Genomic DNA, 27,072 nt, shown 5'->3' on the forward strand with positions numbered 1-27,072 from the left:
CAAATAATTCTTAAAGATTCTCAATGGGAGTTTTGACTCAAAAATACAATATTTTATTTTTCTTCTTTACATCTCTTTACTTAAAATAACAATTACATGTCATTATGAAGACCGAACCTAGTTACACTTTTCAACACACAACAGTAGACAACATTCCATGGATCCCTAGAGATGTTCAGAGATTACTCGAGATTCACCAATTAGATGAGGAAGATGCACTTGGTTCACCATGGCCAGCTAGCCCCACAGTTTTACCATGCACTTGGCAGATGACCCAGGACTTGGATGCTGATGTGGCATCACTTACACCATGATCTGAGCCCTTACAGATGGTCTACAAGCATCTTTGACTTACTTGGTGACCCATGCGGTCGCTTGTGTGCCCCCACATCCATTGGGAGCACCACAGTCTTATTATTTGGAGAACAAGGTGCCAACCCCTTGTCCACTACTTTTGGGAGTCCTATACATCATTGTGGCACTTATGGACTTCATCAGGCTTCTTAGAAGGCCCAACGACATGTATTGTTGGTCATTCAACCTCTTAAGAGGCTTATTATTTTGTTTATGAGCTAGTTTGGTGGTCTTGTGACCAAAAATTAATTAATTTCACATTATCTTTATTTTAGGGGCTAATGTAGGCCCAAGTAGCTAAATCGAACTCATTAGAAGTGTATAAATAGAAGTGATGATGATTCATTTTAGCATCATCACTTGGATTGGATCATTATCTCTTGTGAGATTTTCGCTATTCCTTCTTTGTGGACGAAAATTTGGAGCATGGATGAATTTTGATGTTTGGATTATCTTTTCTTATCTTGGAGCTTCTTGATTGGAAGTTTGTTGATGGTTGGATATAGTTTTCGCTCTACTAGGGGTGATTGCTACATGCATTTACTACGAACTTGTGAATTATGTTTCTATGTAGCATCTCTCTATGTATGGGCCATGTATGTTGAACGAATTTTCCTCGGGATAATTCTATGATTGAATTTATCTTGATAAGTCATCTCATCTTGCAAAATGAAGTATAAAAGCTTTTAAGGTCACTCTCCTTTGTCCTAATGCTAAGCGAAGTTGTCTTTGAAACCTCCTTGACCTAGAAACGAAGTCCATTCTCATTATTCTTCTTGAATCCAATCTCCCCAAAGGATTAGGTACTGTTCTACCGTAAGGTGATCATTTTAAAGAACCATTTTCTTCACCTCTTCTTCTTTATTCTAGGTCTAGCCACATTAGGCCTCCTAGGGTATCACTTTCCTGACAAACCACCCATAGAAAAACTTATATCCCTTGGCCTCTTCTATGCTGGTGTGTCTCCTAGGCCCCCTCCAAATTTGAGGAGATTTCGATGATGGGATTGGGAGATATCCCAAGCCCTAGACTTGAGAACGAATTTTGCTCTAGGTTTCCCTATGCTAGTACCTCATAGGGATCATTTTACCACCTTCAAGTAAATATTCTTTCGTTGATCCCCTTCTTTTCCTGCTTTAGGTCAAACCACCATTGGTTGCTAAGCTCCCTCCCCTTGACCTAACTTGGGTCCACTTGGTCCTGCATGGTCCCATATCTTATCAAAGTCAACTCTTCAAAAACCACTTGTGGAAACCAAGTTCCACAAGGATTTTAGGGTTTAGGAAGCTCCTTTACAAGTCACGTTCCTTAAGCCAAGGCCTCAAATCCCTATTCCCTTATCCTAGAAAACCTTGCACCTTGCTTAAGAAGCAAGCAAGTCCCACTTTTGAGTCTCTCCTAGGAAAGGATTATCGAGATCACTTCAAATCCATCTTGGTTGATCTATCCTTCATAAGTGATTCTCTATATATCGGGTCTCCTCCCATCGGTGAAAGTCCGTAGAGAGTAGGAAGTTTTAGTTATGGCGACAGTGGGCTTTAGCTTCATTGTTGCTCTTGGCCTAGTGATTGCCCCTCTAGGATCCCCATGCTAGTTTGAGCGGTAAAACTGATATCACCCAATCTTTGAAATCAGGATTGCTCAGTACAGAATAAAAGGCCTTTTGGAAGTCCACAAAATAACAAATGACTTTGGAGGATTGCTATCTTGCTTCTTCAACAATACCATGAAAATAAAGATGCGATCAATACTTTGGTAGAAATTTGCTTTGCCCTTAGCCCTACGTTTCCAAAATCTTGGAAAAACTACATAATCAAGAGTCAAGACCATAGCATGGCAAAGGTGTCTTTAATCATAATAGTCTTGTAATTATTTGACTAAGGCTGACGCCTGATTTAGAAATAGGGTGAATGATATGTGATGGCCGTGAATAAGTGAAACCTAAGCAAACCACGTCATTAAACATGCCAACAATAAGAAGTGCAAATGAATTAGCATAATACTTGAGAAATTGGCTCTAATGCCCTTCTTGTTCACTATACTAGTTTTCAAGGTTCAAATATTTCTTGTAATGCCCCTGGGGGTACATAGGTGACAAGAAGTAGGGGTAGAGGGGATTAGAATTGGTGGTTGAGCCGATAGGTCATGGAGGGAGGTGGCATGAGAGAGATACGAAAGACTATTGATTCTCAAGGGGGATGCAGGAGAGAGATGAGAAAGGCTATCGATAGGAATGGTTTTCATTGGAAGGAGAGTATGCCAAAAGGTTTTAGGGGAAGAGTGGAGGGCTAAGAAAAACTCATATCTCCACAAAGCAAGAAAGATTATTTCTAGCACCAAACCCTTGTTGTGCAAATGGAATAGAGGATGGGTCATGGGTGAGAACAAGGTGGGGGTGCTTTTGCATAGTCTTCCAATCCTCATCATAGTAGTGGTTGATGGGATAGTTACATTGGGATTGGATGAGATGGCCAAGGTAGATGGTGTGCAAGTAGGAATCCATGGTGGTTTCTGCAAGGATTATGTATAAGAAGTTATACTTGGCATATGCATTGATGTAGTCAATGTTGAAGTGAACCATAATATCTTGGTTGCCACAAGATTTTGGTGAGGTGAAACTGGGAAAGCGAGGAAGAGGCAAAGGTAAGCATGGTTCGCTATGTGGAGTTGGTGGGAGACAAAAGGAATCCAGATATGGGGGATCAAAGTCTGGCTAACCAGAACATAATCAGCCATACTTGGCCCATCATTGTGGGGAAAGCTATCAATATATTTAGTTAGAAGATGAGAAGAAAAGGGATGAAAATCTGAAAAAGAAAATGAGAGAAAAAGGAGAAGGAAACATCATATCCATCTTGATAAAAAAGAATAAGGAAACCAATTGTGTGTTTGTATATGCATATGGGTGCACTCTTGACAAATCTTCTGCATGCCCCCAAACTGCAAAACTGAAATTTTAATAACACTGCACTAAAACATAAACCTGGTCCTGATATTGCACTTGCACTTGTGAATCATATTAATCTGGTTATTCTTGGTCTGTCTGGTCACAGATTAGAATTTGGCATTGTTTTTATATTTTCCATGATTCAGCTAGTAGCATGGCACAATTGATAATCACTTCATATCAACTTGCTGAGTCTTTTTCCTCTCAGTTCACAGACATTTTCTATTTGATTACGGAGACTATTTCTTATTAAGAACATGAAAAGGCAGATGAGAATGTAGTGTAATATAGATTGCTTTGTTTGATGTAGACATTTATAAATTTGTTGCTATATTTAAGGAATTTATTCATTTGGACTCCAGTTCTAAGATGATTAAATGCTAAAAATAGATCTTGCTGTTTAGAAAATTGAAAAACACCTTGGCTATTTGCCCCTCTATATTTTTAGGTAGATACTGACTCATATCTCTTGCCTATCATAGTGTAGTATTATAGATATATAGTGGCATAAGCTTTGCATTATTAGTTTATCTGATTATTGAACATGCCCATCTATGTTGGATAGATATGCTTGGTGATTGGTTATTTCATTCGCATTTTATAATTTTGCATAATATTGACGTTCAGAGTGTGATAATATACTCTTTACAGGATGGAAGGCAAATCCCGTTGAGTTTGATTCAGTTTTCAACAGGAGCAGGCACACATTTGCTTTTGGGAGTCCTGATATTTTACCTATATTTTGTGGTGGTTTGACTCATAGCACCTGGCATTCTTATCCACATGAATATGAAGATTTTGCTGCAGGTTAGTCTGGTTGTGATATTGGTAGTCTATTTATCCTCTCTTATTGGTCATAGAAATATCTACTAGCATACTTGATGCATAAAATGGCATAAAGAACACACTACAACTGGTGGTGGGAAATCTCCAACGAAAGTTCTTGTATACTGCAAGATTCGCCAAGATTTCTAGTTTATTATTGAGTACTGCCATTTAAAAGGGTCCTATGCATGGTTTCCATTTAGTTTTTAATACTCATTATGTGCTTTTTGCAACAAAGCTTAACATTTCTAGCATTGTAATGCAGATGGTGCTAAATTGAAACTCCTTTTTGCATTGAATTTCTTGTGGTGTATTGTAATTTTTATTATCTTGCTTATCGAGGATTGCTGAAATTTAGAATTTATGACAATTGGTTGTGGTAAGTCTCCAATGAAATTTCTTTCTTCCTTTATACTACAAGTTTTGGCAAAATGCTTGATTTATTATTGGGTACTATTGACCTATGCATGATTTTTTCCATTTATGTTTTGATATTCATGACATGCCTTTGCAACAAACCTGAGCATTTCTAGATTTGTAATGCAGATGGTGCTAAATTCAATTTTCTTTTTGCATTGACTTTCTTCTGATGTATTGTAAATTTTAATATCTTCCCTATCAAGGACTGGTGATATTTTAGGGATGGAACAATTCATTTACTCATTTAATGTTAATTTTTTCTCATACCTGAGTCCATGGGGGCAACTCAATTGGTGATCGCTGTGTTATGAAGTATTATGTAAACAAGGAGATTCAAAGTTCAAATTCCCGGTGGGTCGAGCCAAAAAAAAAATCTCATACCTGATTTGATTTATTTTACTTCAACAATTTATTAAAACCCTGTAAAATATTTATCTCAAATATTTCTGAATTTGCCAAAAAATTAATAGATTGGTATATTAACTTAAAAAAATGCGGTGGAAATAAAAATGAAGACATCAATCACACCACAATAATACTTTTACACCTAACCTAATCTTCCTTTATTTATTTAAATTTCATCTTCGGATGCCCTGCATACTACGAGATCCGTGGCCGTTTCCATTGTCTCTTCAGGTCTTCTCAGACCTTGTCCAGCTTCCTTAGATATTTTGATCCGAGATGCCTAGCACTTTATCTCCAGGAGGCTTTCATATTTCGGGCCCGTTTTCTTCAGCCTCCCACCAGATCGGACACTACGCAGAAGATCACAGACTTCTTTAGGGTGCTACCCTCAGCACGGGGCACCAAAAGAACCATGGACCATCCCACTAATACTGAAAACAGATCAGTGCGGTCCCAGAGGGGCCGACCCACCAGACTGCACCAGCGCTCCAGGATTAGTTCCACCCCAAGGAGGCGCCTTAGAACTTCCAGGCGACATCATCGACAACCCAATATATCTACAAGACAGCAGACTTTGACAAGCTTCCCTCAGTTTTCTTCTCTCGACCTCGGATGTTAGGAGTAGGGGATAGACAGGAGTTCCTTCCCCCCCTCTTCTTCTTTTTCATCTCTGCTTCATCGCAACGCTCTGTTTCGAAGCCGAGAGCTCCTTGCTTCTTCATTTACATTTTAGATGTATTTCCTGCTTTTTAAAAGAAATGTTAAAGGGGACCGTTTGGTCCACCGACTTGCATGATGTAATAATTGTAACCGACAGTCCCGTTGACCTACTATGGTCATTTGTTGGACATTAATAAAATTATCTTATCTCATCTTATTAGGAAAATTCTGGGCTGGACCCAAATCTTACCACTATAAGGCACCATTGTTTGCTGATAGTGTAAAAAAGATACATCTTCAGAGGGATGTCTTGAAAATGCAAATGAAAACATTAGCACTCGAGCAAGGTCAGGGAAGCATAGCTATTGCAAAGTTGGGATTGGAAAGCGGTCTTGGTGAACCAAGGGATTATGAACTAAACCTTCAAGTATGTGTAGGTTGTGGTGGCTTCCACTTCACCCCTATGGAGAAAGAAGTGAAATTCTTCTAAAGGCTTGCTGGAGGTGTTGAGAATATCGAGCTTAGTTTTGCTAAGGTTGACCACCATTTACATAAGATCACATTTGTTGGTAAAAGCATCCAATTGTATCTGCTAGCCTTAGGGAGAGGAAGACAAAAGAATCATGTCATTTGCAAACAAGAGTATGGGAGTCAAGAGTCAAGACGTGCTGTAGGTTGTAATAGTGATTTTTGTAAGTGCTCTCCCTATGAAACTTCTCTAGCTCATCAATGCAGATCCCAAACAATATGGGAGATAAGGGGTGGCCTTGTTTGACCCCAATGGTGCTCCTGATGGGCACAGAGAAACCGTATCTTGTGTCGAGGTGTTTGACCACTGCCTTGTAGAGCCTTATGACTGCCACAATGAAGGACAAGAGGGGACCAATTCCCCTTAATCTTTGGAATAGCATGCCTTTGACACTGACTCAAAAACCTTGTGAAAATAGGCAGACAAAAGAAGACTTGGATGATGGTTGAGGAATTATAATGATTATATGTAATGTTCGCAATTTTTTGTGAGTGCAAAATTCACTCAGGAGTAATATTCCCATATTTTTGTGAGTGCAAAATTCACTAAATATTCCTATTTTTTGTGACTACAAAATTCACTAAGGAATTTTGCCAATTTTTGGTGATATTAAATAAAAAGGAGAAAAATATTATTTTGAGGGAGAAAAGCGAAATTATTATTTTAGTGGAGAGTGGCGGCAAATAATATTTTAGTGGAGAATGGAGGAAAATTATTATTTTGTTGGAGAATGATGGCAAAATAATATTTTATTGAGAAATGGGGAAAATTATTATTTTATTCAAAATGGCGGCAAAAAGTCTCCTAGTGGAAATTGGGCCCCACCAATAAAATAATAGAAAAAAGGAGGATCTAGAAGCTAGAGGGAGGCTCCATGAAAAATTATAAAAAGAGGGGGAACCCAATTGCAAATCATTCTATTCCTATCATTTCTATTTAACATTGAGAAGAAGCTCAAGCGAAACTCAATAGCTAATTTTGGTGGACTTTGAGTGCCACCCTAGTTAGCATTTGGGGAAGATTATTTCAGATCTTCCAATTGCGCGTATTGCAAAGAGTCTTCATCATTTAACAAATTTGCTTGCAGTAGGCTTCAGTTGGTGTTTGTTTGTAGGGTTAGTAAATCTCCAAGATTTGTTGAAGGCTGAATTATTTAGTTTCACGTACCAATATTTATGCCTAGAGATAACAGTGCCAAGGAGAGTGATTCCATTGCATTCATTAAGATGGATGAGTTGATATATTTGCACCCAAAATTTGGAGACAATTTGGTGGGAGAGTTTTTGGTGGACTGAATACCAAATAGGAGGCCATATCATAGATCCCAAGGGAGGCCGAGTTGCTTCATGCTATGATAGCCAGCTCAAGGGACGAATTGAAGTCATCTACAGAAATTCCATTGCCATAGAAGTGGTCGATTTCTCACTGTTTTATGACCAGAGATTATCATCAAAGAGGGCCGAGTTATTTCTATGAGGAGTCTGTATTTTATGTGGTTCTAGCACCCAATTTTTTTTTAAGGGGCTAAGTTATTTCTATGAGGAGTCCGTATTTTATGTGGTTCTACCACCCAAAAATTATTCACGGGGCCGAGTGGGTATTGAAATAAAATTGCATTGAGTTTGTAGTGTGATTTTTCAAAAAATTCTTTGAAGAAAACTAACACATAAAATAAACTCAATAAAATAAACACTTAGAAATATAGAAACCAGACATGGCGGAAAAGGCCTCAGCGTTACAACATTCCTCACATTCTCATTACTAATCAATCCAATGTACAAAGAATGATAATAGTACAAATAGATACATGAGAAAGTTGGTCTCAAGATAGTACATCTATCTTGGACACTATGGTTGAGATATTTTCTCAACAAAACACTAATCTAGGAGAACTAGTTGGAGAGAATCTCTCATCCTAACTAAACTCCCTAGTTTGAGGAACTAACTCCTAATTCTAAAGATTTGATTTATTTAATTATGATATTTGGATTTATAATTGTTTTATTATGAGAGTGAGGCTGACATCCCCCCCCCCAATGATAAATCCAAAATAAGAACAAGGAACCCTCTTCCAAGTTCTCAAGTTGATCCTCAAAAAACATTTGCCTGAAAAACCGCCAAAGCTGGATGCTGAAGAAACTGCAATATGAAGAGACCATGAGTCAGCTGCATGTCTGATTCATCTCTGAATGTCGCTTGACAACTCCATCACATGCCAAGCTGCAAAAGGATCCAACTGTCCTTTGCTTGAAATCAACATCCTTTGTCCATTGACAAAATATAGAGAACGCCCACTAGCTGATGATGTTGAAAAACAACTCACTGTTGCTTTTGTTGTGTTTGAAAACTGCTCACTGCTGACTTTGCTGTCGATCGCCCATTGGCGAATTTGTTGATGCTCACTCGCTGATGAAAATGCCCACTGGCTGCTTTGCTGATGTTGTTGAGACTTTCAGCCTGACAACCAATGTCGGTTTCATTGACTCTTCCCCCCTTTGTCAGCTGAAAGGAGAGACGATCTTCAAATTATTTTTGAACTCCCCCCCTTCAGGTGTAGGAGTGTTTCACTGGTGTACTCCCCGTTCAACTGCACGAGAGTACCATCTTCATTTTGGCTGCAATATGTGTGAGTGAATTCGATTGTAAAACTTATACAATCTTCTGACTGTGGATGACCATTCCTAGGGATCAATCCATGAATAATCGATCTTCAATCTGGTTGATTGTTGTTGTTTGCTGCATTGTGCTGATGAATGATTTGACTTGCCACAATGGTGACAAAGATGGAGATCAAAACACTGATCTTCTAGATGACCGATTCTTTGAAAATGAAGGTAGTTTGGTTTGACTACAACTTCAGTTTGCACACATGTCTATTTGTCTGCAACTTTCTTGTGGCTTGTTGATGTTATTTGATCAAGAAACCCTGCACTGATGAACTTGATCGGCTTAGAATAATCGGGGATATGCAAGTTGTTTTCATCTTTGTCATATCCTAATCCTCGTCGATTTTTGTTACTTTGAAGTTCTTCCCATGGCTTGATGATGGGTTTGGAAGAAAGTTGAACTGAATTAGGGACCACTTCGATACTTGAAGTTGGTTGGGCCAGTGACTTGGAATCAACATCTTTATCTTCATTTGTATGGATGAAAGACTTGGAAACATCATTCTTCTCTAGCAACTCATCTCTTTGAAGTTGCGACTCTAGTTGAAGGAACTCAATTGTTTCATGTGCTTGTTGTAGATTCATTGAAATATCAACAAGAGTTGCTTTGCTAATTTGCACCATGCCTTCATTAGTTGAGAGGATCAAATTGTTAAGAATCTTTAACAACTGAATGCTTGTCACCATGTGAACTTGTTGGAACTCACGCTCGCTTGCTTTTAATACTTGCTGGATTTTTAGAACTCGCTCGCTTGAACTTGTTTGAACTCACACTTGCTTGCTTTCGCGCTCGCTTGCTTTGTTGTTTGAATAAAGAATACTAGAATTCACACTCGTTTGATGATGATTGCTTGCTAGATGGCTTGCTTGACACTTTGTGCTTTCTTGAATGTACTCACTGAATGCGCTGATTTTAAAAAAGGAAGGGTGTCGAACACTGTTGAAAATGCACCCAAGAGACAAATGACAAATTCAAACTTGATGACTCAGTTGAAGACTTACTTGACTTAATGTATTCACCTTAACAATTCAAATTAGGGTGTCGGTTACAAACGAGAATGCACCCGTACAATTCAGTTAAAAAATGTTTATCTGCAAGTGATACAAAAAATGTTGATGATGTTGATGTCGTCTTGGCTTGAAATGCTTGATTTTGTAGCGTCCTTAACTTGATTGCTTTAATTACATGATGTAAAATGTGCTTGCTTGGAAGATCATCTTATCAAGTTGATGATGTGACGCTTTGTGCTTGTGTACTTAAGCTTGATTATAGGAGCTTGAATTGAATTGACTATGTGCATGCAATACGCTGATTTGTTGTGTACCATATTAGAAAGATACCACAGGAAGGTTAGTGTCAAAACTAGACACAAAACAAAAACAATATCAAGAATAATGCACCATCACAAACATACACATGGTGTACCTAAGATCCCCTTATTCAATTTCGGGCGGATCTAGGACACTTCAACACCACAAAAAATTATGTCTTTATTAAGTATTGAAGTACATCAACCTTTCATCTTTGAGTCAAATTGTCTTCGAAATTTGGATGTTCACTTACGCAATCCCTCTCAAAGTAAAATATTACTTTGAATTACAACAATGACTTTCTCTCAAACAAATTCACTTATCGCTCCAAATACTAAGTATGCATCTTATGACTTCACAAAATCACTTATGAATCTATGATTACATTACATAAAGAATTAGAAATACTCCTTATCCCTCCAAAATGTACAAAAATCACCTCTTACTTCTCACTGGAAAAAACTTAGCACTCCAAAATAATATTTGGCTGAGGCGAAATGTGAAGATTACACCCTTAATGTCAACTATAATGAATATGAAGATAACACAACTCTGAAGAAAAGCAATGGCCCCTTGCAAACAAATTGGCCTCCAATCAAAGATTTATCACAACTCATGAGAAGCAAGGCTTTGAAAGGCAGTAAATGGGACTTAAACAATCATCTATCAATGAGAGAGAGCTGAAAATGGGTCGGTCAATCTTGTAAATGCATTCTTGATCTGCAATAGAGAAACTGAAGATTCTTCAACTTCATTCAGATCAGACTGCCCATTTCTATAGAGAAGCTCACCATCCTCCTTTGCAAGATTCATTTGAAAAAAAGCTTATTCCTATCCACCACTATCAAGAAAAAATAGCTGAAAATGCAGTCTTACTCGTTTGACGGTCTGCCATACATATACTCTTGTCCACGCATTGCACAGGTTACACTCCTTGCAGATTGTCACCTCTACAAACAGCAGCTTCAACACAGGATCCACGTAGATGCACACAGGCTCATCTTACTTCTCGACATAATATCAGAAGACCGGATCCTCCAGAGGATATGCACAGTGGACAAACTGTTGTTCCAGAAAGGACAAATCAGATACCAAGCACACAATCAGCTGCCATTTCTTTAACAACTGAGCTGATTGCTAAATTAACATCTTCACACCTTTACGGTTCACACCGCCAGCCTTTCGCTGCAGGGCTGCCACCTCACTGCCAATCAAAGATTCCCAGCGGAGTTAATGCGATTTTTTGGAATGGGCTGATAGTGAGACACTTGTGTACATTACTATGGATGATATACATCGACCTTTCAAGGTATGGCGGCACCATCTGTGTTCAGATCAGTACTATGATACTTGCCTATATCACGAAAAGGATGAAGAACTATCTTTAAATCTTCGCGAATCTGAAAGCAAAGAGTACCATTTTGTTGAATCTGGAAGTCGAACCACGCAATTTGTCCTCTACCTAAATCTTTCTGATCCACAGAAAGAACTGAAATACTTAACTCAACGCGTTAATGGAGTTGACATGGAAGTAAGCCATCGAGGAAACCACTTTTTTTAGCAAAAGGAGGAGCGAAGAGATCTTCAACTCTGAATTACTTGTTTGTCCCATAGATGATTTAACTGCTACAACTGTGCTACTTCCTAACAGACCAAGTATAAAATTGCAGGAGTTGCAGGTATTCAAGGATCATCTTTTTGTGCCTTGCTGGTCAAATCCAGTACTGTCACACCCACATACGGCTCCGTCACTCCCACGGCAAATGCACAAACAGGACCAGAAACTCACAGACGATGGCAATATTTGAGTCGATAATCAAGAGGGCTGTCCGATCCCCAGTTCTAATCCGGGATGGACACACGACAACTTCTCTCAACAGTCACAAATGCACTGAACGAAGATCCAACACTCTGCGGATTTGCCTCTAAACCTTCCACCGAATCGAGCTCACTGTTGATTATGTGCTTTCATGGGGACCTCTCCTCAAGGATGTTTCACGACTGGATGTTGCTGATGAGGACAATGCCACCAGAGTTGCTGTCCGCCAAGAAGAACTCCGGAGGATAAAAAACACAGCCATTTGACTTTGCAGCATTCATGAATGGTGTGATCCGTAAAAAACTGAAAGATTAATTTTAGCATCAACTTCCGAACAGCAAGCTAACGCTTCTTTCCAATGCAGCTCAAGTCCTCACGTTGCTGTGTCAACTTCAGGGGCAGGTGAAAATGGTCCTCTGGCTCATGCTGGTTTCTGTTGGATCTGGCTTTCTTCCGTTCCACAAGCATCACGACACTTACGCTACACCATCACAACACTGCGCCATATCCATCGTTGCACCAATCGAATCACCATGCCCTAGTGCTCGATTTCTTCAATTCAGCTCAGATCTACAAGAAAGTAACATCTGGGAGAAAACCAGTAGCTCTGATACCACATGAAAAAAACTAACACACATAAAATAAACTCAATAAAATAAACACTCAGAAATATAGAAACCAGACATGGCGGAAAAGGCCTCAGCCTTATAGCGTTCCTCACATTCTCATTATTAATCAATCCAATGTACAAAGAATGATAATAGCACAAATAAATACATGAGGAAGTTGGTCTCAAGATAGTACGTCTATCTTGGACACTTTGGTTGAGATATTTTCTCGACAAAACACTAATCTAGGAGAACTAGTTGGAAAGAATCTCTCATCCTAACTAAACTCCCTAGTTTGAGGAACTAACTCCTAATTCTCAAAATTTGATTTATTTAATTATGATATTTGGATTTATAATTGCTTTATTATGAGAGTGAGGCTAACATTCTCCTCCATTTTAGATTGATTTTCCTATGCTCAGAACTGATATCTATCATCCCTTAAGGAGGCCGCTTCATAAAAAAGGAGAGATATCTGATATCTATAGTCAGCTCCAGGTGTGTGTTTGAATTGGGTTTTTTGCTCAGATTTGTGAGACTGATTTGTAGAGGGTCTGCAGAGGGTTTTCAAGCCCAATAGATGGTCAAATTACTGATCACAAGAAAGGCGGAATTTATCTTTTGCATGCTGGTCGAACAGCTGTATGAGAAGGTCTGATTTCCAGTGTAGTAGGGGACGAGTTCGCTTCCTTGGTTGAGGGACGAGTTGCACTTTTGTTGGCCGAGTTATTACCCTTTGTATGGCTGATTTTTTGTGTGTCAAGACAACCATGTGTGGGGACTGATATTGCTGATTTTTTGAGTGTTAAGACAGCCCATGTGTGGGACTGATATTTGTGGAAGAGGGTTCCATTACTGTTGCTCCTGATGCTCATTCCCTGAAGTAATGGTATTGCTGGTACAGTGCCTCAAATGCATGATGTATTGAAGCCCATGCTGCTGGGTTATAACCAGGTTCTTCTACCCCATTCACTTACTGTATATGCTGTTGTTAAATTAATGGGATGACTGTTATGTTCAGATTATCGTTAAGCGCATTTGTATGGTCAGTTTGTGTGATTTTGAGTTACTCCATGACAAATAATGTTGTTATGAAGTATTTCTTTGGCATGCCTTGTCACTGTGTGTGTTTAATTGGAATTGGAATACCAAAATGTTTACCTACAGCCAAACACACACAAACTATTTGACAAACACCTCACCTAAAGACTCATTGAGACTCATTTAAAATTCATAAATTTTAAGTGCAATTTGGCAATATTTCAGTTGGGAACATTAAATTATATGATGAAGGGAAGCGCAAGGTATGTGTGTTTAATTCGCTATGTAATAAGGCTCAACAACTGGGTTCAAGGCATTATCCTACAAGTACAACAAGCAACAAAATGGGTGTGCCCATTGATGATGCCAATTTCCAACAGGTTGGATCAACTAGTGAGCCATAAATTGGACCTACTAGTGAATCTTGAGTTCGAATCCACAAGTAGGCAACTAAGGGGCAAATACCACAAAGAAATAACTCACAGAAATCAAAGATAGAGGCAACAAGATTTGCATGATAAAACCTTCACAAAAGGAAACATCCATGTAGCAACAAAAAAAAAGTATTATTACTCAAGAAAGAATTGTTACATCTATTACCCCTCATATTGTTAACCCTCCAAGGTGTTGGATAATGGTCGTGGGAGATGTGATGTAACATACTTTATAATGGATGATAGTTGGTGGATATAGGAGCATTGTTATGATGCACATACTCTTGTTGTCTTTTCAAGTTTTCCCTTATGGCATGTCCAACCACTAGTGATGTTGGTTGTGTGGTGTCTAGAGGAGAGTATCTTGCTGATTATACTTGTTTGATTACCCCCTTAGAGCACATCACCATGGTGGAATTACTTGGAATGAACAAGTTCATTTATTGAAGTGTTAATTTTCTAAGTACCAGTTTTGGTTTAATCTCTCATGTAGTTATTGTAGCCTCAGGAATTATTTTGTAAATGATTTTTTTTTTCATTAAATAAATTCTGAAAATTACAAACAGAAAATTCTTTGGCACTTTAACTTAGCAAATACCAACGGAAAATATTTTTGAAAAATAACCCAGAAAATTTAGACAAGACAACAACAAAAATTAACTCTCCAACTTCTCATCTTTTAATTTCTCAGAGAAATCATGGGCGCTCTAACCAGGGAAAATGGCCCTAAGAATAAAGAAGGAAATTACAACAAAACTTGAGATAAAATATTCCAGCAAAATCAACAAAATCAGCAACCCAGTCAGCCTTCTCAAACCCCTGTGCATCCACCAAAAAAAAATTCACTCATTGTCTCACTCTTGCAGGTCCCTGCTAATTTATTCAGCTACAGAAAATTCTCCTGCTATCTTTTTCCTTCTTCCTTAGCCCCTGTGCACCTCACAAAAAAATCTGCAATATTACTCTTGCAAATTATTCAGAAAATCTCTTTTTGAATTTCTCTCTCACTTGTGTTGGGTCTTCATCCTCACCCTTGTGCTGTTTTATAATTTTCCTTGTAATGGAATAATTTCCATTTGGATTGTTGTAAAGTGAGGAGGTTCTCCCTTCTATCCTGTGTCGCTATTATATTTCTGAACGTATTGATTTTGAAGCTATCAAATAATTGTTGCTGGAATTCATATTTCATGGAGGATGACACCTTCATAACCTTATTTAGGAGTGAGACCAATATTGCTCTCCAACACTATATTTCTGCATTCATTTTGAACATTATTAAGGTTGATTGTGGAATGCTGTTCACAGCGATTTGCTCCTTAATCATTCACAAAACTCCCCGCTTTAGATTGATGTTTCTTGACTCTTTTTGAGCAATAATTTGATAGGCACTTGTCCTGGTCCTACATCACCCCATTTTGTTATTCTACAATGTATTTGGTTTACTAAATCTAACTCTTCATATTCACCTTGTTATGCCTTTAGTAATCTTACCTTAGGGAAGCTTCTCTTGCATTGGAGGAGAGCTAACCTAAAGTGATAGGAAGAGTTGTTGTGGTGACACTAGGTAGCCTTCTGGAGTTCCCTTGGGATGAACTTTGTGTTTTGGTACTTTAACACATTGAGTGCAAGTTTGGGAGGTAACAACATCCAATCCAATACTCTACTATATATGGTGGTATCATTGAACAAATGAACCTCCATAATGTTTGAATTGAAATCATGGAACAAGAAGGTGAAAGGGCACAAACCATGTGTTAATACAATTAAGAATATGTGGATTGTTAGAGCACACATGCACAAGATTGAATGGTGAGTGTTATAGCAAAATTTTACAAGTCTAGTGCAAAGCCTCAATAGGCAATCTAAGTCTTATGGCAACAAAGAGATTAGCCACCATTGTCACTGCATAGTAAAATTTTACAGGTCTATTGCAAAGCCTCATTAGGAAATCTAAGTCTTATGGCAACAAAGAGATTAGCCACCATTGTCACTGCATAGCAAAATTTTACAGGTCTAGTGCAAAGCCTCACTAGGCAATCTAAGTCTTATGGAAACAAAGAGATTAGCCACCATTGTCACTGCAGTGGCCGCTCTGTTTTTGTTCTATGGTTGGATGTTATCCCCAATAGGAAGGCTTCTCAGGCAAGACTTACATGTTAGATGACTAGGGTTGCAAGCCAGATGGCTTTCTGAGGAGCTTGCAAATAAATCACCGAGAAAGGTCTTCAATGGTTCAAAGGTGATAGAAGTCCAATGTGTTAGTTTTTGGTTGTAGCGGACATGTGTTCTAGTCTTTATGGTTTCTAAGAGGCTATGGAACACAGGATCTCCAAAACCTAGAAAAGGTTTCGCGAGAAAAGCCTTAGAAACACCTCAATTAGATTAATTGACCAATAATTAAATATTACCTAAGTCTAACTTAGGAAAACTAGTTAATTAAATCAGATTAATTGAGGGAAATTGATTTTTCTCAAGAGACTTCCGGAAAAGTTACTTGATGTGGTCAAGATGATCTTAGCTATCAATTAAGATGTGATCATGACCATTGGTAGCCCAACAAAAGATTACAAGAGCAAGTCAATGGGGTACGAAGGATACACAAAAAACATTTGAGTAGTTTGACTTCCTAGTTGTAGTGATTCAACAAGGGTGCAGTGAAGCTAGGGAGACATCTATAGTGAGGTATTCAGCAGTGAGTATTTCTGGAGAAATTCTTAGGAGGTTACAAGTAACCAGAGTCAGGAAAGAACGCAAAGTTTTCTAGTAGAGGAGGCTAATTCAACTAGTGCAAGCAGCTAGTTCCCCAGTACGAGTAGCAGGAGCAGTATATCACTTCCAGTTGTCAGGAGAAGGTGCGAGTAGCTCTAGGAGGTAGAGTGAGGCAAAAAGAATTGCAGGGAGGAGTCTCGGAGGCAGTGCGGATTTCCTAGAGGTTGCAACGTGTATTCTTGGTAGCATGTGCCAGAGAAGAGTGCGAGTGGCCAAGAGGAGGCTAGATTAATTTGTTGAAGGTAAGAGTGATTTCCTAGTTATTTTTTAGTGAGATAAAATTGTATGCCGGAGCTTTGCCAACGAATAGGCAAGCAGTTGTAATTCTCTATTTTGCTAAAGATAATAATAAAACCCTCATCTACTGCACTGGTTTTCCCTTCAGGGTTTTTCTAGAGACAATTGTCAAAAAATATTGGTGTCAGATTTCTTTTGTGTGTGTGTGCATTATTTTCTTAGTTCCAATATTTTATTTTTTGCAGCGTTTTTATTTGTGAAGATTGCAGTAGTCAATTTATCGATATTTGCCGTAAAGTAATTTACAGAAGACAAATAAACTGCATAAGTTAGGAGATAAATATCCAGTAGCTGCAATCGTGGAAATTTCACATGGTATCAGAGCATATAATATTGGAGCAACTCTAGAGCAAAGTTGATGCAAATCAGAGGGAGATCAGAAGCACTGAAGAGTAGATTTGTGTAGGCCAGCCAACCAGTGCGTGCCAGAGGTAGCAACTTGATTTCCAGCCCTGGGAGGTGATCCATATGAAGTGTGAGTTGTTTCAGTCAGTAGCCACAAGCAGTAAGGTTGCTGGAAAGGGTTTCTGGAAGTAGATTGAATTTTGCACAACATATATAGTGCATAAGGGTTTGCAAGAAAAGGGTTTTGCAATGTAAATCAACACAGGGCTTGGAAGAGAAAACACGAGGGTTTCAACCTAGTTTATTAATTTCTCCAGTTATTTGAGTTTGTAGATTTTCCAGAGATGGCCGCAATAGGATTGAGAGATCATGATAGGTTGGATGGAGCCTCCAACTTTGGCATTTGGAAGGCCATGATGCTGTTTCTATTAGACAAGCAGGGTCTAGGGAAGTTTGCTACAGTAGTTATTGTTGTGCCAACAGATCCCATCTAGTTTCATGAATACAGGAGGGACAATGCCACATTGCCAAGTCTAAGAGGATGATCCTCGATGGAGTACGGGATCATAGTGTTCCACACATCACAGAGAAGGGAACAATGAAGCAGATGTGGAATGCCATCGTCATGTTGTACCAGGATCCGTCTGAGAACTAGAAAATGATCCTCACAGAGAAGGTGAGGACCGTTAAAATGAACAAGGGCAAAGATGTTACCACCTATATCATCAGTGTTCAGTCTGTCAGAGATGAACTTGCTGCAGTTGGAGAGAAGCCAATAGATGAAGAGTAATGTCTATAGTACTCAATGGGTTTACCAAGGAGTGGCGTGTGAAAATTCCTAAACCCGGAATCCCTACTGCAACAAACCGATGTTACTTCTTCTACTTGCTAATCCATACAAGTTATTTACTATGACAAATATCAAAGTAAATACAACTGCAACCTAACTTAATTAAATTATATGCGGAAACAAGAAACTGAGCAAGAAGGAAAATACCATACAAGTGACACAGTTGTTTTTGGACAAACGTCCCCGGAAAAACACAGTGTGGGAAAATCGTTGCAACAAATTTGAGGGTTTTATTATTATGTAGTAGTAATTTCTGAATACATACTCTGGATGCCTTGTTGGCAATCCAATACAGAGAATATCACTCAGCAGAAGAAATTAGTGAGATTACGTCACTCTGCACTGCAAGTGCCGACTGATCCAACCGCTGAACCAACTAATCCCCAACTACCTCTATGTTGCCCCTATGCAATCACTGTGTGGGCCTACGTCACTGCCTTTGAGGCACTGCGTCACCTCTCTGCTGGATTGATTTGCTCTCAAGAGCTTTGACTTTAGCTCTCCCAGCTCAGAACGCCAAACCCCTAGCAAAATCTCGGACTTCTACTTGGAAGGCATTGCACTGCTCTACGTGAGCCCTTCCTGGCTCTGCGTCAACCTCACTGGGCACTGCGCTGCCTCCTCTGCATCTTTCTCTGCCTCTTTGCTATGTATTCTTGGCTTCGGAGAAGATTCTCTAGCCAAAACTATCTCTACCCCTCTTTGCGTGATCACCACGAAATCAATGCGCTGCTCTCTGGCTCAATAATTCGATCTGACTGATCAACTCTCTATGTGTCCTCCAAATGACCCTCAAGCCTCCTTAAATAATCTTCTCGTTGACATTCAATGACTTAGATTAGAAGCTAATCAATGGCTAAGATCATTTCTGCTTGATCCTCGTCTTCTTCTAGAAGTTACACCCACAGTTAGATTAATACTCAGTTATTTTAATTTCCTAAGTTTAGACTTAGGGTCCCATTAAAAATAATTAATTATTTTAATAAAAATGTCTCTAGGTGGAATTTCCCAAAACGCTTTCTGGGTTCTTTGGAATACATGTGCCCAAGTCTCCCTGCAAAATTTGAGACTTAGAGCACATCCGATGTTACCAGAAATCAACATGGCGTACATTCGTCCAAGTAATTTCTGGGCGAGACACACTTCCAGGATGGGAGCACCTATGGAGTAACTTCTCTCAGGAGGAGTTGAGGCTCAGCTTGGTTGAAGGCACTACCAACAACAGTTGCAAGGCAGCAAAGGTGAAGGAGGAGAAAGAAAATGTCGCTCTTGCTGAAAATGTAAAGTGAAGAAGGGTCCCACTAAGGGACAAGACTCAAAAGGAGAAAATAAGAAGAAGGACTTGCCGAAGGTCGAGTGTTTTGGTTGTGGTGAAATTGGTCACCACATTAACCAATGTCCTAAATAGAAGGACAACAAGGGAAAGCAAACAACTGCTTCAACAAAGATCGAGGATTTGTCTTCCAAATTGGAGGATGAATTCGCACTTATAGCGACAGTATCCTTAGGAGGAGGAGGAGCATGACACTCTAGTATGCCAGATTAGGCAGGGTCTGAGGAAGGAGCAACAAGGAGATCTAGATCATAGCCAAGGAGGGATTGATCAATAGATCAAATCCAGTTGCTGAGTATGTGATTCCTTAGTTGGACCATTATCCTTGTGACGAGAGCCCAAGTATTAAAGTAGCAGTGAGATCTGTGAGAGATCTAGACTCACTATTGTAGTGACAACAACAAAACAAAATGAACGCAGGGGCATCAATAGTGTGAGATCAGAATAGAATCAGAATAATGCAGGGGCATCAACAGTGTGAGATCAGAATAGAATTAGAATAACGCAGGGGCATCAACAATGTGAGATCAGAATTGAATCAGAATAACGTGGTGGAAGCACAGATCGGTTCAGCTACAACATGTAGTAAGAGAATCAGAGTAGCGCAGTGATAACATGGTGGACAGTGATTGCTGGAGGATTTTCTTCATAGATATTTCCAGTTTTTCAGTGGGAGAGGGAGATCGATTTTATTTGTAGAAGAGCAGTGTGAATTGTTCCACGGAGGATGTAGTCTCTTCAGTGGTGCGAGTTGACTGAGGCAGATGGAGTTGTCTTATTGATTTACTGTGATCTACACTGCTTTATATTGTTCATGGTTGTAATTTTTCATGTTTAGCTACTTGATGATGATTGGAATAATCTAAAAGTCAAATTGAATGCTCTAAAGAAGTCTATTGTATCATAGGAAGTAGTTACCGAATTTGAAAAATTGTTCTCGCCTTGTTTGCACTAGAAAAACAACACCTATCACATATCCAACAACTGTTTCACTCGTCATTAATTCTAACAATTGTCTTTAGAATTATTCAATTAACTTGACATTCTATCCTTATTTTCTATTAGTTTGTCTCCTTTTTTGGCCCTTAAACTCTTTTCCCCCATCCACTAACTTCTTTGAAGCTTCTTAATCTTCTCAATCCCATCCATAATTTGTTTGATGAGGTGCTATTAGTTTTGTCTTCATAACTATAATCCTCAGCTCATAACTTGTCATTATTTTTTTATTTTGGCAATGGCTTTTTTCTTGCATAGTCCAAGTTTTATTTGTTTATATGTTGTATACAAAGCTTGCTAGTAAATTCCACTTTGAAAATGTTTTGGAAAGGTGGAACTTAGTGAAAAAAGCAACTGTAGGGGCGTGCAAGATATACAATGTACAAAAGCGATTTTATGCAACAATGTACAAAATTTAATAAATAGGGGTTGTATAGAAATGTAGGAAATCGATCACTACAATACACAACAACAATATAGATGTGTATAGTAGATCATATGGAAAATTGATTGTTGTAGTGGCTGCAAATTGTACGACACAATAAACAAATGTATTGGTGTATGAAATTAGCTTCTATGGCAGCATAAGAGCTATACAATATGACAATAGTGGACTATGAAAATCTATAGGTAGTACGAAAAAATTATACAAAACTATAGGATGTGGTTTAGTATGATGGATATGATAGTATGGTGTGTGGAGATGGTAGTGAATTAAAATATGTTAAGACTATTAATGAGAGGAATTTAAGCGTAGAAAATTGTTGTGTGTATATATGATGAAGAAATTGAGAGATTTTAAGCCACAAAATTGGCTATGTTTGGCTTGGAAACAAATTGCTTATCAATGAATTGCAAAATATATATGTGTAAATATATGTGAATATATTGAGTAATAAAAATTTATAAGACGATGTTACAACCAGCCTAGATCTATCTTAAATTTGGATCTACCAAGCGTTGAGAGGGATCAAGTCCATAGTTAAGATGGATCTAAGCTGGTACTCTTGCATTCCATAATGGATTTCCTAAAGCCCTTAAATAGGCTTCATCATAACAAATACCATGGGCTACGCAATACCATGGGTCAATAATGTAGGGTTATTTTTATTATTTTATTATTTTTGTTTACATAACAAGACAAGATAGGACATTAAAACATCTTTTCCATACTGGGCTAGGGAGCGCTTCTTGACACAGTAAGCCTTGTGACAATTTACTTATATGCATTGACTGGTTACGCTATGAATGGGTGTGTGTGTTTTGATTTTTCATTAGTGTAATTAATGATATTATTATTTTATTTTATTATATTTATGTTTATGTTTATTATAGTGGGCATAAGCCCTTACAAGAAATCTACAAAGCCACATGTAGTCTCACACATGGAGTGCTACAAGTCATGGGCACACATGTCAAACTCCAAGGTGATGTCATCCACAAGCAAGGCTTCAATGCAAGGGCACTCCATGATATGTGTCCAATCCTACAAGTTTCCAATGGTTCCAATGAACCTGCCAAGTCATGTATGTGAAAATTCCTACACTCAAGGAACCCCTATTGTAGCAAAACTGAATTTACTTCATCTACTTGATTTTAATATACATTATCAAGTTATTTTCTGAATAATACTGAAGTAAATTACTTCTGCAACCTACACCAATTTAATTTGATTACATGAAACAAGAAACTGAGCAAAGAACAAGATACATAGGACATAGTTATTTTTGGACAAAATAGTCCCTTGAAAAACCCAATGCGGGAAAACCAGTGCAATAGCTCTGAGGGTTTTCTATTATTAAGTAGTTGTTCTGAATACAATGCTGGATGCCCTCCTGATAATCCAGTGATAGAGAAAAATATAATGGCGGAAAACTGAGTGAGATTACCTCACTTCACCCGGCAGTCTCCCACTGATCCGGCTGCAACACTGGCTAACCCCAGCTATCTCTACGTTGGCCCTGCGTCAGCCTTACAGGCTCTAACGTCAGCCCTGCGTTGTCTCTTTCGCCTTTTGGAACTTCTGCGTCAACCTCTCCCGGTTGTTCTGGTAGTTCCCCGATAGTTTCAGATTCTGTGTGGAGGGAAGCTTCTTCTTTGCGCTGGCTCTTTTGGCTCTGTTTCAGGCTTGTGTGGGCCCAGACTGGCCCAACGTCAATCCCTCTAAATGCCGCGCTGCCTCCACTGTTGTCTCTCCACCTCTCTGCCCAATATTCCCGAACTATCCTTGCCCCTCTGTTGCAGAATGATCACCTAGTTCGATTTTCTCAGCTTCCTAGCCCCATAAATCGAACTCCAGATCAATTCTCTCTCTCTCTCTTTCTCTCTTTGTTTTTCCAAATGAACCCCAAGCCTCCATTTTATACTTTTCCTGTTGAGTCTTCAACGACCGAGATTAAGTCTCTAATCAACGGCTAAGATTAAAACATGGCTTGATTTGCCTTCTAGATCATTCTCACCCATATTTTGATTAATACCCATTAATATTTTAATTTCCCTAAGTTTAGACTTAGGGACCCCATTAAAAATATTAATTATTTTAATAAAATACAATTCGGGTGGAATTTCACCAATGGTTTTTGGGTTCTTTAGAACTCATGTGCCTTAGCCTCTCCACAATTTTGAAGGCTAGAGCACTTTCGATGCTACCAAAAACTAACAATGTATTCCATTGTGTTGAGACTTGATACATGAAGCTTTTGGTAACCAAGGCATTCGTAAGTTAACTTCGACCTCCATAGAAGCATCCAGGCTACCCCATGTTATCTAAGGCCCAATGTGTTGAAAATATGTAGCTACGATCGGTATTTGAAGTCAACAAGTCAAAAAGAAAAAATGTTACTTTTATATGGTTCATGTAGCGTATTGGATAGGTCGGCCCCACCACACGAAGGGGTTTGACCAATGGGTTAATCACACTCGTATATATTGAGAGCTCGTCCTCTACATTTGGCATCACCAACACAACTCGGATCACCTACAACAAGAAGATTTCTGCTCACATGTGCGAAGGAGAAAAAGACTCTTTGACCAGTGAAGTTTGATTGTCTTTGACCAACGTTGACCTTGGCATATTTTGGCTACTTTTACCTAGAATCCTTGATTTATTGGTGGACGATTATTCTAGGCATCTTTGACTTGATGTTGACCAAATCATTGAAAGCAAAAGACTGGACGTTGACTGCACCTGTTGATTGGCTTTGACTGCAGGTCAAATTGAGCAGGTTGACCGAACTTTTTTGTGGAGTAGTAGGGCCGAAATTTAGCCGCTTGACCTCAGTTGACTAGGAGCAGCAGCAGGCCAAATTTCGACATCTTTGACCAGATTTGACTTGTGAGCAGAACTTTGAATTTCTCTCTCCTTTGACTGGTTTGACTTGGAATTTGGTTTGGTCAATGGAATGATATTTTGACTGGGAATTCAGATGTACAAATTGATTGAATTGGACAATTTCTCCTAAGAAAAGGTTGTTGGGTTTTTTCCCTGGTTTTGGGGTTTTCCTAGGGTAAATTTTGCATCTCTTGTGCATCTTTATTTTATTGTGATCTCTACTGCCCTACTGTATTTATGGTTGAAATTTTCTGAAGTGTAATTGCTTAATGATCTAAATGTGTTAAAGAAGTAATTGTATCATTGGAAGTAATTATCTGGCAGAAAATTTGTGCTTGTCTTAATTGCACTATAAAAATCAACATGGTATTAGAGCTTTGGTGAAGGAAAGGGCATTGAGATCACTCTTAAGAGACCTACTTCTGCAATCTGATTTGACTTATCTGTGACCATGGGTTGCTACACTAAGACAAAAAACAAGTTGGAAGGTGCTACAAACTTCAGGGCTTGGAAGAAAATGATTGATCTTATTCTTGCAGAAAATGATGTCTTGGATTATGTAAAGGGCAATGTGATTGAACCTCAAGACAATGATGGAAAGGCAAGATTCAAGAAGAATGAGATCACAACCATGAGGATCATTGTTGAATCCATCAGAGATCACTTGATCCCATATATTTCAGATTTGGAAACTCCAAAAGCTATGTATGATGTTGTAGTAGGATTGTACTCTGTGAATAACGTTGGTCAGAAAATGAGTTTGAAAAATCAGCTCTGTGATGTTTGAAAGACAAAGGATGATATTGTGGCTTCTTATTTCATAAGGATCCCCCAATTGAGAGATCAACTTAAAGCTATTGAGGAACCGTTTTTGATGCAGAGCTTGTTACTACAACACTCAATGGTTTGCCTTTTTCACGGGATCCATATGCAGCTAGCATTTGTCGAAGAAAGTCACAAGTTTTGATGAATTATGGGCCTCTTGTACTCGAGGAATCTACACTTGTCTTAAGAGGAAGGGTTCAAAGACCTTAATATGTTGATCTAGTGTTTGTTGCTCAATCTCAGAATGGCAGAGAAAGAAGGATTTTTGGAAGGTTTCAAAGGAATGCAGGAAGAAGGCTTGGTCTAGGAAGAAGACCTCCTCCCTGTCAAGGAAGGAAGGATATGTCAAGAGTTCAATGTCTTTGCTGTCAAAAGTATGGCCACTATCAAGACAAGTGTTTTGAAAGGAACAATAACAGGAAGAAAAGGGGCAGACCACATGCCTCTTGTTGAAGAATGTAACTAGGTTCGGTCTTCATTATTGTACTTGAGTTAAATGTAATATATTTGTCAAAGAAAGTGAAAATAATTTTATTATTTGACTTATTAAAGCATGGGTTTCATGCTTGGGTCAATTATAGGTCAAGCCTCCATTATAGGCATTAGGTTAATTGTCAAAGTCAATTATTGATTGAAAACTCCTCCTCCATCAAGGTCTCCCTGCGGTTGGCTTCAAAAGAATCCTCATCAAGTCAGCAACCCTCAAGAGAACTCATGTCAGCTCAAAATAGTGACACTGCTCTTCAAAATGTCATGTCGGCTCATTTATGGACAAACAACTATATATATAAGGATGAGGGCTTTGCATTACTTACACAAAATTTCACATAAGACTTTAGAGAACAATTTTGGTACTACTATAGGACACCTCAAGTTCGGATTTCAGATAGTCTACTTTCAGTGATCACAAAGAGTTCGTATAGGGCTTTTTAGAGACATATATTCAGTATCTTTACAGTAAAAGGTTCGAATATCATGGAGAGCTCGGTGCTATTTTAGAAGGAAGCGTTCATTGTTATAATAGAGTTGAACTCGCATTTCAGTGACAACATGATTCAGTATCACAGTGATCTTATCTCGGTGCTCTTTCTACTGTGACATCATCTCAGTACTATTACAGTGACCTCATCTCAGTGATATTACAATGACTTCAATTTGGCACCTGAAGAAGCTCGGATTGGTTGCAGAGGTGATCTCTTCAAGGACAAGTATGAAGAAGACTGACTACTATAGGAGCAATGGAATTGAAGCATGATAAGGTTGACTTGATGGATGGAGGTAGTCTCAAGTCTGAGTTGTAAGGGCCTTGGTCGTCTCATCTTGAATCTATTAAAGGAAGAATTTGTGACTGGGTTTTTCCCCTCGAGGGGGGTTTTGCCTTGGTAGTGTGCCTACATCTTGTGTTCTCATCTATTTGTTGTTTGTCATTAATCTTGATGATAAGAAAAGATAATTAAAAGATCTAATACTAATAATGAAAACCTCACAAGTTAATGTCATAATCAGGAAAATCATTTAACTGCCATCTATATGGATTTTCCAACATGGTATCGGAGCTATGGTCAAAAGTCAAAGATAGTTTGAAGAACATGTATATGTCCTTGAAGCATTCTCAGTTCTGTCAAGATCTGTCAAGGTGACAACACAGTGATATTCCAGTGCTGCCACAGAGAGAAACAGTTCGGTCTTTCCAGTGAATAGGTTCCAAATTATTTCGGTGGTGACACAGTCTCTTCATTTCGTTTATGGCACAGTCTCTACATCTCGGTAAAGGCTATACCTCGCTTCACAGTTCAGAGAAAAGCTCACATATATCTCAGAAGAATAACATCAGAAATCTCTAAAAGAAGGCTCTGTATGTTTCTAAAAGGAAGTTCAGATATGTCAGAAGATGAAGCGAAGATTATCTCATTTTCAGTGCTACTACTATAACATTGTTTTGATACCACAACAGTGTTAAGGGTATATTTACAGTGATGGTGGTTCGGTCTAAGTTAATGGTATAACTACTGTGATAAGGTTCGATGTTACAATAGAGAAGATTTTAGTGCAATTTCAGTGATAAAAGTTCAGAGGAAGAGACATATAAACCGAGATATTCAAGCTGTCATAAAACCTTTTCTATATTGCCATCACAATAATAAGGGACCCAATCATGCCTACATTGCCATCACAAAAATAAAGCACCTAGTCCAACTAAAGTATGACCGAAGTGAAGAAGCTATCTCAATGTATCATTAGGATCTCAGAATTGGAGTATGAAAAAGGCTGACATACTACAAAGAACAGATTGAAGTCCAAATTGCT

General features: G+C 38.6%; 1 protein-coding gene across 3 annotated transcripts in view; it reads left to right on the forward strand.

Annotated features, from left to right (window-relative positions):
• Positions 1–27,072, forward strand: part of LOC149207043 (sulfatase and phosphatidylinositolglycan class N domain-containing protein) — a 412,661-nt gene that overhangs the window by 124,791 nt on the left and 260,798 nt on the right. For all 3 annotated transcript variants that reach the window (XM_089395653.1, XM_089395652.1, XM_089395654.1), the window contains exon 3: positions 3,953–4,108. In XM_089395653.1, the coding sequence (XP_089251779.1) occupies positions 3,953–4,108 (156 nt within the window). The remainder of the gene's footprint in view (positions 1–3,952; positions 4,109–27,072) is intronic.

Source organism: Pinus tabuliformis, chromosome 1_2, assembly GCF_031772625.1.
Source record: "Pinus tabuliformis cultivar Carrire ecotype Pingquan chromosome 1_2, CPIR1, whole genome shotgun sequence".
NCBI classification, from domain to species: domain Eukaryota; kingdom Viridiplantae; phylum Streptophyta; class Pinopsida; order Pinales; family Pinaceae; genus Pinus; species Pinus tabuliformis.